General features: G+C 42.6%; 2 protein-coding genes across 4 annotated transcripts in view; both read right to left on the bottom strand.

The window, feature by feature from the left end:
• Positions 1 to 8,864, bottom strand: part of LOC140516581 (E3 ubiquitin-protein ligase Mdm2-like) — a 35,387-nt gene extending 26,523 nt beyond the window's left edge. Inside the window, exons 1-5 of one of the 3 annotated variants that reach the window (XM_072627520.1) lie at positions 8,732 to 8,864; positions 8,518 to 8,602; positions 6,488 to 6,562; positions 3,059 to 3,192; positions 1,903 to 1,952 (exon numbers count right to left, since the gene is read on the bottom strand). In XM_072627520.1, the coding sequence (XP_072483621.1) occupies positions 1,903 to 1,952; positions 3,059 to 3,192; positions 6,488 to 6,562; positions 8,518 to 8,583 (325 nt within the window). In that variant the 5' untranslated portion in view covers positions 8,584 to 8,602; positions 8,732 to 8,864. Of the gene's footprint in view, positions 1 to 1,902; positions 1,953 to 3,058; positions 3,193 to 6,487; positions 6,563 to 8,517; positions 8,610 to 8,731 lie in introns of those variants that run through there. The other 2 variants (XM_072627521.1, XM_072627522.1) reach the window with 2 other exon arrangements.
• A 5,799-nt stretch (positions 8,865 to 14,663) lies between these two features.
• LOC140516691 (syncytin-2-like) lies at positions 14,664 to 16,397 on the bottom strand. Its single transcript, XM_072627678.1, has one exon. The coding sequence runs from the start codon at positions 16,395 to 16,397 to the stop codon at positions 14,664 to 14,666; it is 1,734 nt and encodes a 577-aa protein (XP_072483779.1).
• Positions 16,398 to 17,642: the final 1,245 nt, after the last annotated feature.

Below are 17,642 nucleotides of genomic sequence, written 5' to 3'. Positions count from 1 at the left end.
GTTTGGAGCATATTGAGTTTGAGATGTCAAAGGAACATTTAAATGGAAAAATTAATATACAATTTTGTCCTTCAGGTAAAATTGTTCCTATTACCTCCTCTCTACTCTATAAGGAGGTTGGATACACTGTAGATTAAAGACAGACACTGAGAAGGCTGGAGATAAACTATTCAGTGGTCTCTTACAGCATAATAACTATTTTCACAAGATCCTCTTAGACAAAAGGTATCTTTACTACTCTAACTGGGACTGGCATATAACCAGAGTGACCCTGACAGCATTTCTCCAAATGAAAAAGCTGATGAACCTGCTTCTTGAGAGCCATGATGATTTGTCAGGGAAATACCTCATAGAGATCTTCGAGTATATGTAGAGATTCCTGTCTCCGAGTTTTTTGATTGGCTGTGTACCTAGGAACTCCCTATTTTACACACAAGAGACTCACACAAATTTCACTGGCCAAAAAACATCCTTGCCCTACAAATTAAGATTGATTTCAAGGTAATTTCCACTCCTTATACAAGACTTAAGGAGTTATGTCTAAATTCTGTTTGTTTCACGGAACAGGGAATTCCCTCATCTAGAGATGCCATATGCCCAAGGTTTCATTTAACTTCCATAACTTTTTCTGCCAAATATGACAGCACTCGAGGGTAGCACTCCTAACCTACATGTTCTTCTGAGATGAAAAATGAAATTGATAGTTATAAAGCCACCAATAGCTATTTGGAGAGTTCACTGTAGCTTCTATATTATAGCTACAAAGAATCTGGGAGCAAGGACAACACACAGGCAAATATGTATGCAAAAATCGAACCCAGGAAAACTCTAGTTCCAGGCCAGCCCTAATGAAGTGGGCAGATTCAGTCACAAGTAATCCCTGAGCAACTTATAAGTTTCAAAGGCATAGGCAGCATGGCACAACAGAAAGTACACTGAAACTGGAGTCAGGAAGACCTAAATTTAAATCCTGTTTCTGCCACTCAGTAGAATGCGGTCATGGGCAATCATTAACCCGTCAGACTTCATGGCCAAAGACAGACCCAGGCACATGCAGAGCTACTGTGAGGTTTAAATGAGATAACAATATTTAAAGTGCTTTTTAATCTCAAGCATTATATAAAGATCTCAATTATTATTATCATCTTTGTATTCTCAGAGCCTCTCCCAATGCCCTTTTCTTTTCACACAGTGTGCTTAATATTTGTTCATTTTAATTGAACATAGAATATGTCTTCTCTTGCAGCTGTGTCTTGGGATGACCTGGGAAGAAGCTTTGGTTTCTTCTAGATAGGAATTTCAGGTAGAGGCTGGGGAGCAGCTATAAGGCAGAAATTCAGGTTTAGTGATTCCTAATTTCTAGTCAGTGCTAAAACCAACCTGATTTCCCGGGAAAATCTTGAATTAACAAGGCTATGCTGAAATAGAACCACACACTGGGGACAGAGAAGCAAGTTATCATTTACTCAGACACAATGATCTATGTGGTACTCTGTTAGTATACCAAAAAGATACATACTTATTCAATGGTCTCATCCAGGACCACTGATTATTATACTATTAACCAGGACATAAAATCCACTTTTCAGTGTTCTAAGTTCTAGCTATATTGATTACCTCTACAAACCAAGGACTTCTAAATTACTCAACTTTCAAAATAAATCAATAATTTCCAACTTAAAGAAGGTCATGGTTAATTTTAAATTTACACATAACTGATTTAGAAGCTGTAAAATACTACATAAAAAAAGTTTCTTTGTACTGTTCCATGAAATTATTCCATCAAATTATTAAAACTACTACTCCACATAATTAATTCTGCATTTAATGAAAACTAGTTATGAAATGCTAGAATGTAAACAATTCAAAAAATACTTTGGAATTCTTTCAAAATCAACTTACCTTGTTGATTGACTACTATCAAGTTTCTAGAAATCATTGCATACAATCTCCTGGTGGGGGTGGGAGAGAGATAAAAAAATATGTCTGTGATGAAACATCTGCATAGTGGTTGAATTCAAATTAACATAATCCAAGATTTAAATAGTTTCGAACGGAATCAACATATTAGGGCCGATAGAGCACGCAAGTGACAGAGTTCAATGCTCTCTTAATAAAGAACTGACCTCTCTTAATTAGTACTAAAGTAAGCCAACAAAGAAGACAATTTTATGAGTCCTAAGGATTTAGAGAACTATATCCTTCTTAGTACTATTTCTTCTCGATTTGTCAAAACAAGGAAAAAAACATAATCTTTCTCACAGAGAAGAATCCAACCTACAAAGGAATTGTATTCATTTCTATTTTATCATTCACATTAGGCTAATCACTTGATGTTCTTGTTTTATTAGTTTAACATCTACAGAGGAACCAAGGATCACTTAAGTAACTAGGCACATGTAAAGAACAGTTGGTGACTACCATGCATGTCATTATTACATATTTTCTAGTTCCCAAAAGAGAAGGAAAATTAGCATTACCAGCTAGTTGCCTGCTAAAATGTTTCTATTTACTTCCATTTTCCTAATCAGTAATTTTCTTGAATGTTCAATCTCCTTCTATATATGAAACTTCTGGTCAGAAATCACTTAAAAATTGAACTGTACACAACAGCAGCTACAGCATCAAACATTACCTAACATGAATATATCAGAAATCATGTACAAACAAGATAATGAATTTCAACTCTACAAGAAAACACTGGCTCTAAGTTACATTTAGATGTCAAAACAAAAGTTTCACAGCAGCATGTCAAAACGGGAAATAGGCATTTTCAAAAGTAGTTGAGATGTAAGCTATTTACAGACTTAGTGATCAGTAACCTGTTATGGTACAGACGGGATAATGCATTTGGATAAAACAAAAATGCAGAGCTGAAGAATTAAATTTCAAGATTTTTCATAAGAATACAAGTTTCTAAGACTATCTCATGACGTTTAGCATGACATATAATTATAGAAAATCTTTCACTAAACAAAGATGATCCTACAGGTTAAAAAAAGAAACAAACCTGAAGTCATAACGGGATTTCTAAACGAAGTCAACAGAAACAGCTTACCTATGCTCTTTCACAGAAAAGCTTGGTACCCCAAACAGATCTCCAAGAAGGTCATCTGAACAATAGACAATGTGCTGTTGCTTTTTATCATATAATTGTTTTGACATAATATACTGGCCAAGGTAGAATAAAACCTGAAATAGAAATGAAATCTATGACTAGAGAGAAATCAATGCCACAATCTGAAATATATATATAGCAAACAGGCTATAAAGTATTAGTATCAACCTCTGTACCATATCTACCAGGAAGTTCTCAGGAATAGGTTTGATGCCACCTAACACAGAATTTGAGAAGTGGGAGCAATAGGGCAGCTCTCTAGTCCAAGTTAGAGACAAAAGGAATCCCAACTGTAACATACCCAACAAGCAGTCATTCAGTCTCTGCCTGAAGACCTCCTAGGAGTGGGAGTCTGCCACCTCTCATTCCACCCTGGGAGATCAGTTAGAAACTTTTTCTTAAAGCTTAAGTTTGCCTCTTTGCAATTTCCCCCCCGGTCCCTGGTTCTGCCCTGTGTGGTCCAATGAAACTAAGGACTGTGCCTCCTCCACGTGACAGTGCTTGAACTTCACTGTCACATCCCTCAGGTGGCTTCTTCTGGATAAACACATCCAGTTCTTTCCACCAAACCTCAGCAGTCATGGACTCAAAACTCTTCTTCCTGACTGCCCTCCTCCTGCATACTCTCAAGCTTATCACCATCCTTCTTCAAAAATTACTAAGAATCCAATTCACTAAGTAAGGTCTGACAAGGTTAAGAGTGGTGAGATTTTAATCTTTCTATAAAAACGTGTTTTTCAGAGAACTGTTCCAGAATGATGTGTAGTTAAAGCTGATAGATCTTCTGGATTCATGTCTGTGATACCGCCATCAAAAGTAACTAAATTACAAGAGCTTTCTAAACTACGATGACTTAGCATCTTTCTCCTGTGGTAGTCAGTTTCTGTTCCTTTGCAATCACAAAGCTCGAGAGCCTACGAACACACTACCACGAGACAAATCATCTGCTCACTAACAACAACAGAGAACAACCCCAGGAGATCCCAGAGAGAGGGCAAGTTAAACTCTACCCACATCCAAGGGGGCCTTAAGAGTACAAAAACTGATATTCTCATGAGTCATCAAAACATTCATGTTCTGAGAATTGAATTTTGTTCTGACAAAGATGGCTAAACTAAAAACTTGACCACGGACTTCTAATGTCCCTATCTTCTCACTCCAGTTACCACAGGACAGACATGTCTAAAGAATTCACTGCTTTCCTGGATTCCCACAATTACTTAAATTCCTAAGTATGAGCTCTCCCTCTCCACCTGCAAGGCTATAGCTGTGAATAAACACCCTATGATCCACAGTCTCACTAGCCCAGCTACATTTCTTCCCTCCATGTTTGTTACTTACAGCTGCTGATGCCCCCTCCTCTTATGTAATCTCCTCTCTGTCCTTCTGTTCCTGCTCTTTTACGGTTCTCCTGCCAGTCTAAATAATCTTCCTCAATTTTCTTTGCAGGATCATCACCCACTAACATGATAAAGTCCCCGAAATTCTGTCCTGAGTGCTCCTCTCTTCTCCCTTTGACCCCTTTCAGTCATCTCATAATCTCCCATGGATTCAGTTATCTCTGTGCAGATGACTACAAAATCAACATCATCAGAAATAGTCTCTTGGATTCCATACAACATTTCCAACTGAATGATGTCCAAACATACAGAAGAGAAACTCATCTTTTCTCTACAATCTGTCCTTCATCCAAATTTCTCTTTCCGTTGAGAGCTCCATCCTCCTTACAGTCAGCCAGATTCACAATCTTAGATATCTTTGATTCTCATCACTTTCCTCATCCAATCAGTTGTCAAGTTTTGTCAATTCTACCTCCATAAAGTCTCTTATGTCATTCCCTTCTTTCAGACACACATAGCCAGCACCTTATTTCAGACCCTTATCACCTATTGCCTGGACTATTCCAATAACTTCCTAAATGGTTTCCTTTATTCCAATTTCTCCCCTTTCCAAACCATCCTCCAGGTAACTGCCAAAATAATCTTCCAGCAAAAGTCTAGCCATATCATTCCTGTGCTAAATGCTCCAGGTAGATGAACTCCTCAAACCTGGGAATCAAAACCCTTTCCATTTCCTACTTCCCCATCTCTCTTCCAGTTAAACTGGTCTAATTCTGGTTCTCTAAACTTAGCTAAAGCCCAGAAGCCTTAGACTCCTTCCAGGTACATCCTAAGTGCCACCTCTTTCTGAAAGCCTTTCCACTTTTCCTAATTACTTTTGCAATTAGTTAATTAAATAGGGTATTTCCAATCTCTCAAAAGAAAGCTCTTTCTTCAACATCAAGGATTATTTTCACTGTCTCTGAAACCTCAAAACTTTGCATGTTTAAGAAATGTGCAATGAATTGAAAACTAAAATTCCCTTGGAGGCAGAATATGAAATGGGAAAAAAAAAGTAAAACTCCCATTATTGGTCCCGAACAATACCATTTGACTTGAAGCTTAAAAAGAAGCACGCAGGATGGAAGTACACACTGCTGAACGATTCCCCTAGTTGGGGAGGTAAAAATGGTAAAGATATTCTAAGTTTCTACCCTCTTCTTTCCTCTTCCTAGAGAACAAAAGCTAAGAAGCAACTCTTCACTTCAAAACTGGCCTTGAAGGAAAAGAAGCACCCTAACCCTCGCTCAACCAACTGATATGATCATCCTTTCTCTTTGTCAGAGAATAGTGAAACCTATAATAGGCATAGAGTAAAGGGAAGGGCCTCAGCAAAAAAGTCTCATTCCCTCTCTTCTACCCATCAACATCCCAAAAGACATCCTTTTGGACTAAAAAGATCTTTTTTTTTTAAATTAAATTACTCTGGGAAGGAGAATAGTATAATGATCACATTAGTGCCAAATTACTTTAAATAACATGATGAGAATAAAAATGCTGACTTAGGAAAAGGAAAAGAATTCTAGAGCAGAGGAGGATTTGGGAAGAAGTAAGGCCACAACTTTGCATATAATACCACTGTAGGCAGAGTTGAAATGCTTCCAATATAATGCTTTCTATTTTATTTATAAAGGATAAATCATGAGTAAAAACATAGTTCACATTATACAAAGTGCCTATAGGTAAGCTAGCTCAATAGTACTCCAAGTACATACATTATCTTCTCTGTGACCTCCCTGTCTCTTCCACTTGAAACCTGATGCTAGTATTTTCCACTGAGTAGTAGAATCAGTATATTAAAGTAGTGTTACGCACCTACAAAAAGAGTCAAATTCCTACTATCTCATCTCCCTAGCAGCTGAACAAATTCCTCCACAATGTAACTATTTCACCATGACTGTAAGTTATATTATGCTGAACAAAAAAAATTTAATTGTATTTCATCTCAAAATACAATGTACTTCTTTCATAATTTCCGAATATACCTTACCTCCTTCAATGTGAATGTTTCTTTCTGTGCACCAGCAAACTTCAACAACTTCAAGAGCAATGGTTTTGGTCTAACCTATAAAGTACAAACATCATCTATAACACTTGGAAAATCTTTCTACAACCAAGAGTTTCTTAGTATGTAACCACGTAAAATAATCAAATACATGAAATCATAAAGTGTGGTGTGGCAGTGCTAGATTTGGAATCATAGGACTCAGGTTCAAAACCTCTTCCTGGGTCTCAGCTTCTTCATCTGTAAAATGAGGGAGTAGGGACTAGATGGCCTCTAAGGTCCCTATCAGTCCTTAATCTACCATCTACCCAAGACTACAGATTACCTACATTTAAGTTTGATCAAGCCACATCATGGACTGTCATGGAAGTCTAAAATAGGCAGGAATGAAAGAATCACAGCATCCAGAATCCTAAGATCTTACAAAACAATCCTCTTAATTTTACAGATGAGGAAAAGAAGGTCCAGAGAAGTAAAGCAATCAGTCCTCATAGTTATGAGCCTGTAAGAGTTGGAGCTAGAACCTAGCTCTTCTCCTCCAGATCAATGGTCTTTCCATTATGCTACAATGCTTCCTTAGGGCCTGGGCACTTGACTTCATAGAGGACCACACCTAGGAAATACAGGACTTAAGCTCAAGTCCCTGCTTTACAAGTTGCTATCAGCTTAGACCTTGGGCATGTCACAACTTCCGTGACTCAGTTTCTTCCTCTGCAAAATGAAAACGTTAGACTAGATGACCTATAAGGTCCTTTCCAGCTACAGAGATATCAGTCTATGTAAACTATTCCATAAGGGTGTGACTTAAACTCCTGCCACTGCCAAGTCAAAAACTTAGCCAAAAAAACAGCCTTGTGGATTTAGTTTAACCTAATGTAATAACCCCCAAAACATAACTTTCACGTGGTTCTTCAAGGCCTGAAATTACTTTTTCAGGACTCCCTATCTCAAACATTCAGCATGTCAATGTCTACTAGATTGTGAATTATGAGGGCTGAGACCTTCTCTTTTCTATTTTGTATCCCCTACAGCACCTAAGCCTCTTGCAAACAGAACGTACTCCGCGTCTGTTGAAGAAATATACTTCATACTTCACCAGAAAGTAGTTCTAATTTAAAAAAAAAAAAAGTTGTCCTAATTCTTACCAACCCTTTGGTTCACGATTAAACAAAGGTACACTCTTCTAAACAGAGAGCTTCTGGGGTTTTTCCACTCAAATACTAACAATTACACTGCTCAATTTATGCAGCTACGATGAGGTAACAGCTTGAGATCCAACCCGAAAAACCTGTACTTATGGAAATATCTATTCCATAGTCAACTAAAAGGCAAATGTTCATTCCGAAAAAATCAACTTTAAAATAAAATATAAAAACAGAGTAAGTACAAACTTTCGTAAAAAGATATCTGTAATACCTTTTTTTTTTTTACCAGAAACAAAGCACATAATAATAATGATAGAATCATAAACCTCTGAAATTTCCTATCAACTCTTTTTATGCCAGGCGGCCAGTTAGCATTTTAGCTCGTGTCTACTACGTGCAAGAGGCCCTGTACCCTAGGTTCAAGGACCGACTTCTCAGGTAAGGAGGAGACAAAGACTTCTCTTATTCAAAATGTAAACTTAGAAAGAAAAAGTGCTCCCAAAGGTCCTTAATTTCCCTCTAAAGACTCCATAAACCACATCTTGACCAGTCATCCTAACCTGAAAACTTCAAGACTTCTCAGGACAGCTCAGAACAGGACAGAAAGAGAAAGAATAAGACTTAAAGCCTAACTTTCAGCGCCTTCGCTAGATTTAGGGGGGGGGAACCTCACTCTGCTAATGCTCCCGTTAGGAACAAGCCTACACGGTCGGATTGGAACTTCTCTTTTCGGCCTGAGGGGGACAATCGGATCGGGGTCCACTTTACAAGAGGAAAACCCTAGGAAAGCGGGGCTTCGTCACTTGTAGCTGAAACCCCCACGGATGACGGGGCGCAGGGAGGCAGAGCGCTGGGGACAAGCAGACTAACCAGGGTCTCTTGTTCCGAAGCTGGCATGTGTGAGGTGCTTAAGGCACCGTCTGCATCGGAAGACATTCTGGTATTGCACACTTGCCTAAAATCGGGAAAAGAAGCACAGACGACACAAGCGTGAGAAAACCGACGCCATGGCACCCGAGGCCCCAAAGTGGACGAGGCGTGAGAAGAAGCGAGAGACCCGATCAGAGAAGCCCGCGCCCCTCACCTGGGTCAGCACGGGAAGAGCTCGCCGAGGTCCGCCGGAGGACAGCTCCTGAAACCCAGAGGCCGGCAGGTGGCGGCTTCCATACCCGCGGCCCGCGGCCAAGTCGGGCCTTAGCTCCCCAGCACGGCCGCCGCCTGACGGGGCCGAACATGACCACCCCGAAGAGGAAAAGCTCGGTCAAGCCGCGGGCTGGCCCCGACCTCGCCCGACGACTTGCCGAAGAACCGGCCCCGGTTCGCCTGCTCTGCCCCCCACCCCCACGGGGGCCCGCCGGCCCCGACTTCCGGCTACCTTTGTCCCCGGATGCGAAGACCCCCTCCTCAACACCGTCCGCTTCTTCCTTTCCCTTTCCCGCCGGTGGCCGCCGACCCGCCCCTTCGTTCGCCCCCCTCCCTCCTGGTCCGAGGGAGACGTGGCGGAGCCCCAGAAAAGAGGGTCCGCCGGGAGGGCGCCCCTCGACCCCCAGGCCAGGCGAGGCCCCCCGCGGCTCCGGCCTCACCTCCGGCTCCAGAGCTGAGGGGCGCTTCTGGCCGTGCTGGCCACGGCCCGCGCCCCCGGCGGAACGGGGCCCTACCGCCCTGGAAGGGCGGTTTCGGACTCCAGACCCCGCTTCGCGGACCCTGGCCGGGCTCTGGGGGGAGGGGAGAAGGCCCTCGGCGCGCTAAGGCCCCCGAGGGAAGCCCAGAGCGGGCCCGCGCCGAAAACCGCATGGGGTCTTCGGGTGCGCAGCCGGGCCTCGGGAGCGAGCACGCACCCCTCCCCCTCCAAGGGCCCGCGCCGGAAGCCGCAGGGATATCTGCGCGTGCGCACACCTCCCTCAACCCGAAGCTACCTTCTCGAGCGCGGCGGTCCATCCGGGCCTCTGCGCGCGCCGCCGAGCGTTCTACGCGCCTGCGCAGCGGCTGCCGTTCGAAGCCGATCCAATCTCCCTCGAGCTTTCTTTTCGCCCTTCATGTGTTTTTGTTGACGCTGCTTCACCTCGTCAGTAGGGCGCCAGGGCAACGAACAGCTCCGGCTTGTGAAGAATTAAAAACAACATGACCCTCAGTAAGAACGATTTTTTAAACAGCGGAGAGCAAACTCCAGAGTTCCCCAAAGTGTTCCCAGTTTCCTGACCGAAGCTTTATTTAGTCATAAAGTGAGGAGCGGCCCTCAAAATGGGCTTCTTCAGTCAGCTTTTTACCAAAAAAAAATACTAGCACGCTATTTTAAAAGGTACAGAAATCAAAACCTTTTCGGGCTTCTACAGTTTAACGAGCTCCTGGAGATGGCAAAATTAAGGTTGGCCGGGCCTCCTATCGCGACTGTCACGATACCTGGGGCGCCTCTCACGATGCCTGTCGCGACTCAACACCTAGGCGTAACCCTTCCGCCTCAGCGTCCGTCCGCATTTACTGGCGTGGTTCTCAGACCTGTGTGAGCTCGGTCCCAGAGACTGTGGTGGAGGACTTGGGGGGCCCCCTGCGCCCCTGGGATCCCCAATTGATCCCGTCTCCATCGTGCTTGTACCTAGCTCTTGGAGCGTAGTTGTTCCCCCATGGGAGGGTGAGCTTCTTGAGGACAGGAGCTTTTATTTTCCTTTCTTTGTATCTGCGGTGCTTAGCCTAGACGCCGGTATACAAGAGGTGCTTAATAAATGTGTGATGGCTGACCCGACCAAACAGCCACTCTCACTGAGAGAGACTTCTCCCTGCCCTCCCCTCCCCAACAAGAGCCTGGTGGAGTGAACATGGAAAAAACCAACCCGTAACAAAACAGCACCAAGGGAAAAGGCTGGGTGAGACACCTTCCCGAATTCCCTGAGCCCGAAGTAATCCCTCCCTTCTCTAAGCTACGGTAGGGAAGACTTTGTCCTTCTGTTAGGGCGTATTCTGCGTTATTGCATAATTCTGAACATGCACACTCCGTGAGGCAAGGTTCGTGTCTTACTTCTTTTTGTGTGTCCTCAGAAGTTGGTACAAAACAGGCACTCCAGAAATGTTGATTGAATAGACTTTGGTCAGACATTTTAGCACCGTAGCCATAGGGGAAGAAAGGAATAATATTCTCTTTTCTTCTGGAAGAATGCCCTCCAAAATCCACTAGGGAGTTAGGGAGGAGTCCCTTCTATTGGCATTGTTAATATTCAATATAAATTGTAGACTTTAATAAGGGCCAAAGTTGGAATTAAGAAGAGTCTGGACCTAATAGTCTCCTTTGTTTAGAGGAAAACACAGATACCTGGGCTTGTAACTTCAGCTTTTGTCAAACTCTGTTAAGGCCTGTTTAGGACAGGATACCTGTTATCTGGGTGATGGGACCTTTTCCTTATCTTAAATCACAGAGATATGCTACAGAATGAAGATGCCCATAGCTTGGGATCATAAAACCCAACTGACGCCACTTTTGTTTACAATGTGTCCATCTAAGAGAATTCCTTTCTCATGGCAAAATGTACTTAAGACAGTCGATTTCTGTACTAAGTCAGCCAGTTCTGATCCTGGCTCCATAGCGCTATGTAACCGTTTTCTTTATGGGGAATTGATCGATGAATTAATTAAATCCTAAAATGTGTGCATTTAGCCTGTTGCCTTTTGTCTAACCAAGTTTTCAGGTCAACAGCATCCATTATCTCTCCCACCCTGACCCTTCATTGGTCAGGGAGTTGCAACAGTAACTTTGCCATACAGTTCTTTCAGTCAATTACAGTTCATGGACAGACATTTGTCAAGTACCTGTGTTCCAGGCACCCTTGCGAGGCTTTCGGGATACAAGTGCCAAGTACAAAAAACCATCTCTATTCAAAAAGAGCTTCCATTTTAATGGAGAAGGCAGCAAGTACATATATAAGCATATACAGAATAATCAGAAGCGAATACATTCAAAGAAATAGAAAGCGGTTCAGTATGGGTGTTTTGGAAAGAAGGGTACAGCCAGCTACAGCAAGAGCACCGTCAGCTTATCTGGGCTTTGGTCACTGTCCAGCAGAGTTATTTCATCCATTTGTATCGTCCAATCCTGATCTGTAATGACAATCTCATTAACTATAATCCTCTTTGTCTGAGAGAAAGGTACAATTTATTTTTGCAGTTTACTGCCAGTTTGGGTATTAGAACTCTATCAATTTTCTTCTTGCTAAAAAAGACAGTCACATTTCTAGCTGATCTATCAACTCCTGTTGTTCCCCAGCATTCCACAGCTGTGCTATGTATATTAGGCAACAGTGCTCAAAAGTTGCACTTGTTGACCTGAAAACTTGGTTAGAGAAAAGGCAACATGGCTGAATGCGTACATTTTATGATTTAATTAATTAATGGATCAATTCCCTATAAAGAAAACAGTTACATAGCGCTATGGAGTCAGAGGTGACTCTGACTATCTAGTACAGAAATCATCTGTCTTAAGTACATTTTGCCATGAGAAAGAAACTCTCCTAATTAAGCAAATCATAAATTCAGTAAGACAGGACAATTAACAAAGCAATGTTAGTCAGGCCTTGAGATTCCAAGCTGGGTAAGCATATGTCTCGGTGATAAGGAAAGAAACCCCACCACTACTAAGTGGCAGGCTTCCTCCCTTAAACAGATAATTGACATAGGAAAGGGTAAACAATGTTCAATAGAAATTATGATCTAAGATGTCTATATTTTCTTTATCACTAATACGCCATAACATAGTATGTGTCTATAGATCAAAGGAAAGTCCCATTATTCATAACATAGTATGTGTCTATAGATAATAAGATTCATCAAAGGAAAGTCTCATTATTCATCAAAGGAAAGTCTTATTATTCAAGATATAGTGTCTTAGGTTAAAGGTCTCCTTAAGGAGTGTAGAGTCGGCCTTGGCTGGCTTTTGCTGACATAGGAAGAGGCACTCTCTGAGTTTACTTCAGAGAGAACAAAGAGATTATTCCAAAATTTTATATTAAACATTATCACACTTTAAAATGTCAGTACTGTTCTGAGATGAGCTTCTCTTATTTATTGCACAATCTCTAGAAACATTCTTTTGCTGCAAAGCAAACTTCACTTTTTCTTATAATACTCATTAACTCAGCTCCTCAAACGCATCGAATGGACGCTGCTCACAGTCCAAGGACATCTTTCCATCTGGCTTAATTTGTGATAACTGGACTAATCTTTACAGAATGGTAGGAAACAAAGTTAATGAGGGAGGGGGAGACAAGATGTTTTGCAATACATTTTCCAATAGTCATCAAAGATAAAAATTCCAAAGATAACCCCAATTTCATTATAACCTTTGAAATAACCAGATATGAATAGTTTTAAAAGAAAAATCCCAGCAGTTATGGAATTAGAGTAAATTTGTATAGTCTTCACACTTTTTATTTGGTGAGAGCTCTATTATAATCAAGATATTTTGTAAGAGTGCTTCAGTTGAAAGAACTAAGATCATAGTACACAAACAACATGGATCACCTAAATTCTATAGCCTTTTTAGTTTGACCAGAAAGTTTTAAACTTTTTGAAGAATATTTTCATTTGTCACATGTGGGTATTCCCTGCAATGGTGCAGGTCTCAACCCATCCATGTCCTTTCATACTCTGCAACTTTTGTCCATTAAGCTTTTCCTTTAGATTTCTAGATATTGCAGGAATGCCAGTTGAGTATATGGACTTTCCATTAGACATCTCTAACTCTCATCAAAGACTTTCTGTGGTGTCATACAATTTTCTGATGTAATCCTTTACATCCTTTATCCTATAAGTTCCTCATGTGTAATGTATAATGTTGCTAACTCACACCCACTATCTGCCACCTTCAGCTTCTTAGAAAGTGGCATTCCATGACTTGCAGCTATGTAGAATCACTGGAAGAATATTGGTGCTAAAAAGATAAGCCTTTCTTTCAAGAAATTTGAAGTCATTAAGAGAACCATGAAGGCAATCCGTTCTGCCGTCCTCCTCCAGTTCACCTTAGGGTCGATCTCATGATTCCTTTGCAAAGTCCGTCCAAAATATTTATACTGATGATAAGCTCTTGTCATGTTAATTATGTCAATGAGAGTTAAAGATCTTCCCTACACGTTAAGAGAAGCTTGATTAGGAGAAATTCATCGGAAGGCCCACACCTTTTGTTAATTTCTAATGAGGCACTGGTTCTCAAGGGTTGTGCCCTCTGGCTTTGAAAAACGTATATATACTCTGAGGTGAGGCTTTGTTTTGGGGCTTACTCACTGGAAGTGTTTGGCCAGACAAGACTCTGGGTAGCTGCTAAGGAGCCCCATGCATATGCACACTTTTAAAACCGAGAAGTTGATGCTTCTCTCTCAGGGAACTATGTATGTATATAGTGTTAACCTGAAAACTTGGTTAAAGAAAAGACATTAGACTAAAGGCATGCGTTATTTATTAATTAATTGATTCCCTCTTAAAGATAACAATCATAGCTATGGAGTCAGAGGTGACTCTGACTACCTAGTACAGAAATCATCTGTCTTAAATACATTTTGCCATGAGGAGGAAACTCTCTTAAGTACGCAAATCGTAAATTCAGTAAGACAAGACAATTAACAAAGCAATGTCAATCAAATGTTGAGATTCCAAGCTGGGTAAACATATGTCTTGGTGACAAGGAAGGAAATCCCACCACAGATAATTGACACAGGAAGGGGCAAACAATGTTCAATAGAAATTATGACCTAAGACTTCTATATTTTTTTACCATTAATATGCCATAACATAGTATGTGTCTATAGATAATAAGATACAAAGGAAAGACCCATTATTCAAGATATGTCATAGGTTAAAGGTCTCCAAGGAATGCAGAGTCAGCTTTGGTTGGCTTTTGCTGACATAGGAAGAAGCATTCTCTGAGTTTGCTTCAGAGAGAACAAAGAGATTATTTCAAAATTTTATATTAAACATTATCATTCCCTCCTTTTGGTCAAAGGCAAGCCGAAGGCTTCACCTGTAGACCAAGGAAAGCTTCACATTTCTTCAGGAAATGGGAATGGGAGTTCTAGAAATTCTTCCTGAATGGAACACGGAGATGCACTATTCTGTGCATCTGGAGTAGGTTGGGGGAAAATGATCTTGGTGAGCATTATTTTGTTCACCAAAGTGGTGGAACATTTGTGGACCAAGGCTAATCCTATTCGGATACCTGGGAAAATAAGGACCAGAATAGCAAGTACTCCCGCAGCAGAAAGGAGGATGGATCTGAGTAAGCCACCCACTCTTGGGGAAAGGGAACTAAACATATCATACCACTGGGGTGCTTCAGCCCTTTTCCGTAGCTGAGTGGCATGAGAACGAAACACATCTATGCTATCCTGTATCTGTTGGGATTTGTTAACATAAAAGCAACATTCTTCTCCGAGAAAGACACAGACACCCCCCTGAGCCGCAAGGAGGGCATTAAGTGCTCTTCGATTTTGTAAGACCACTCCGGCCAAAGAGCCAAGTTCAGTCTGCAAGTCTCCCACCACCTGGGTCAAATTGTCAATCAGGTCTGCAATTTCGTGAGATAGATCCTTATAAACTTCATTTGTAGCGGCTAGCCCTACTATTCCTACTCCTGTGGTTGCCAGGATACTACCTCCTATGATGAGGGGCAGGAATTGGATGGCACGCCTGAAGCGGAGAGGCTTGGCAGGGGAGTTGGGGTCAGCAATAATTAGGTCTTGAAGTGGCATGGGTATCGGAGTTGAGCCTGGGATATATCGGAGGTCTGGCACTACTCGAACAATGGTACAGAGTCCTGTCCACTGAGGAGGAAGGGTCTGATAAAGGGATGTACCACACAGGAAGAACATTCCTAAGGAAGATGGTAGTGTAAGGGAAAAAGTAAGGGAACCCGGGAACGGTCTAATACTATTTCTAGATCCTCGGTAAAAGTAAGTTGTAGTCTCGTTGGACAAAAAGCGTGACTGAGAAAGAACGAGGCCCATAGAAGGGTTTAGGCAGGGGTTGTTGGTCATTCCGTTGGAAACAGGGCCATACCCTTTTTCTGCCCACAAGTAACCCCGATAGTGGTCCCAGTAAACTGTTTCATTTCCTGTTTTATCAGGCCACAGCTTTAGGCAGGATCCAGGGGTGAAAGTGGCATTGAGGAGAAACCAGTCACTGCCACAGACATAACCATTGGGTGGCCCTGCACAGTAGGTGGAAGTAGAGTCTTTTTGAGTTGTGTTGGTGCCTAGAATCCAGGCAGAGGGCAAGGTTACAAAGATAACACTTGATTTCTCTCCCGTAGTTGAGAGCATTCTACCAGGGCGCAGCCAGATTATGTGATTGCACCGGGCAGGGTCGAGGTTCCCTACAGGGGTTCCAGAAGTGTGGTGGGATAAGTAGCAAAAAATAGCAGGGGCTGCCGTGGAAGCCCAGGCTACCTTTGAAAAGACAGGACCCTTAGGGCTAGTTAAGGCTAAATGGTCTCTGGTTTTCTTAAAACGCTTTCGGAAAGAGGGGGCTCTAAGGAGAAGGTCATATTCCTTAGTAGACTGTGCCTGATTTGCCTTTTGAACCAAGATCGGCATTCCAGGATGCCCATCTTCCGAGAACCTAATGCCCTCCATGGGGTGAGCCTGGGACTCCACTTCGACAGACCCCCAATCAGAGGCTGATATAGGGTGTGCTGAAATGCGTGTTAGAGGGTCAAGACACAAGCAACAGTTGGACAGATTAAATAGTCTGGCCGCCCCCTGGCTCAGCTTCCGCATGGGGTAAATTGGGAAGAAGGAATCACCTCCTCCCCATTCTTGATCATCCCCAGAGATAGGCAGCCATTGCAAGACAATAACAATTAAGCAGAAGGAGTAAGTTGTAAAGGAAATCAAAGTGGATAGTGGGAGGTACAGAGTGGGACACAAAGCGATTAAGCAAGAGTGGGGAGGGAGCTGTTGCTTTTCGCACAGGCCTGGTCCGGACTCTTGGGAGAGCTGTCTACACCAGATGTCGTCTTTTTCTGGCCCTTTCGAAGTCGGAGGGCAAGGTCTCCTATCGGTTCAGATGTCCACTCAGGAGCAGGAGCTAATTTCAGATGTGACAAATGGATCCAGGAGTCTATTCCTTGGAGCTTGGCAGCGGTGGAGGTTGTGAGCAGCACCTGAAAGGGTCCCTTCCACCGTGGTTCCAGAGAGTGTTTCCGTAGATGGCGCTTCCAGTATACCCAGTCTCCAGGGGAGATGAGGGAGCTGGTTTCCGGCGGTGGACCTAAAGAATAAGACTGAGAAACAAGGTCCTGAACTTGATGAATCTGCTGACCAAGTTTGACACAATATTCCTGAAGACAATGCGAAGCGAGTGGGGAGAGGTCTGCCGGGGTGAGAGGCATTGGTCTCCCAGTGACAATCTCATAGGGGGAGAGTTTAGTCTTGCCCACAGGTCGAGACCGGAGGGCAAGGAGGGCAATAGGTAGCACCTTAATCCATGGTGCCTGGAAATCTGAAGTTAATTTTCCTAGTAGCCCTTTCAATACTCCATTGGTTCTGTCTACTATCCCTGAAGACTGTGGGAGATAAGCACAATGCAAGTGCTGATGAATTCCCCAAGCTTCCAGAATGGTTCTGAGTCCCTTGCCAGTAAAATGAGTTCCTCGATCACTATGAACTTCACGGGGGACTCCCCAATAAGGGATGATGTGTTCACATAGGATTTTTCCTACCATCCCTGAAGTGGCTGCTTGACATGGGAAAACCTCTACCCATCTGGAAAACATACAGACCATAACAAGGGCAAACTTATATCCTCGGCAGGGAGGCAGCTGGATCAAGTCAATTTGCCAGATCTCAAAGGGTGAGAGGGGGAGAGGAAAGCAACCCCGGGGAGGTCTAAGGGACTTGGAGGGATTATATAAAGGGCAAGACTGGCATCCGGATACCACCTCTTCAACCACCTTCTTTGATATTCCCCACCAGTGCTGAGAGGCGAGTTCATAAAGTTTATCTGGTCCCCAGTGACTCAGA

The sequence above is a fragment of the Notamacropus eugenii genome, chromosome Y (assembly GCF_028372415.1).
Source record: "Notamacropus eugenii isolate mMacEug1 chromosome Y, mMacEug1.pri_v2, whole genome shotgun sequence".
NCBI lineage: Eukaryota > Metazoa > Chordata > Mammalia > Diprotodontia > Macropodidae > Notamacropus > Notamacropus eugenii.
The sequence above is the reverse complement of the archived record's forward strand: the minus strand, read 5'-3'. Positions and strand labels throughout refer to the sequence as shown.

Coding starts and splice junctions, on each gene's coding strand:
- LOC140516691 (XM_072627678.1), bottom strand. CDS start 16,397: ATGCGGAAGCTGAGCCAGGGGGCGGCCAGACTATTTAATCTGTCCAAC.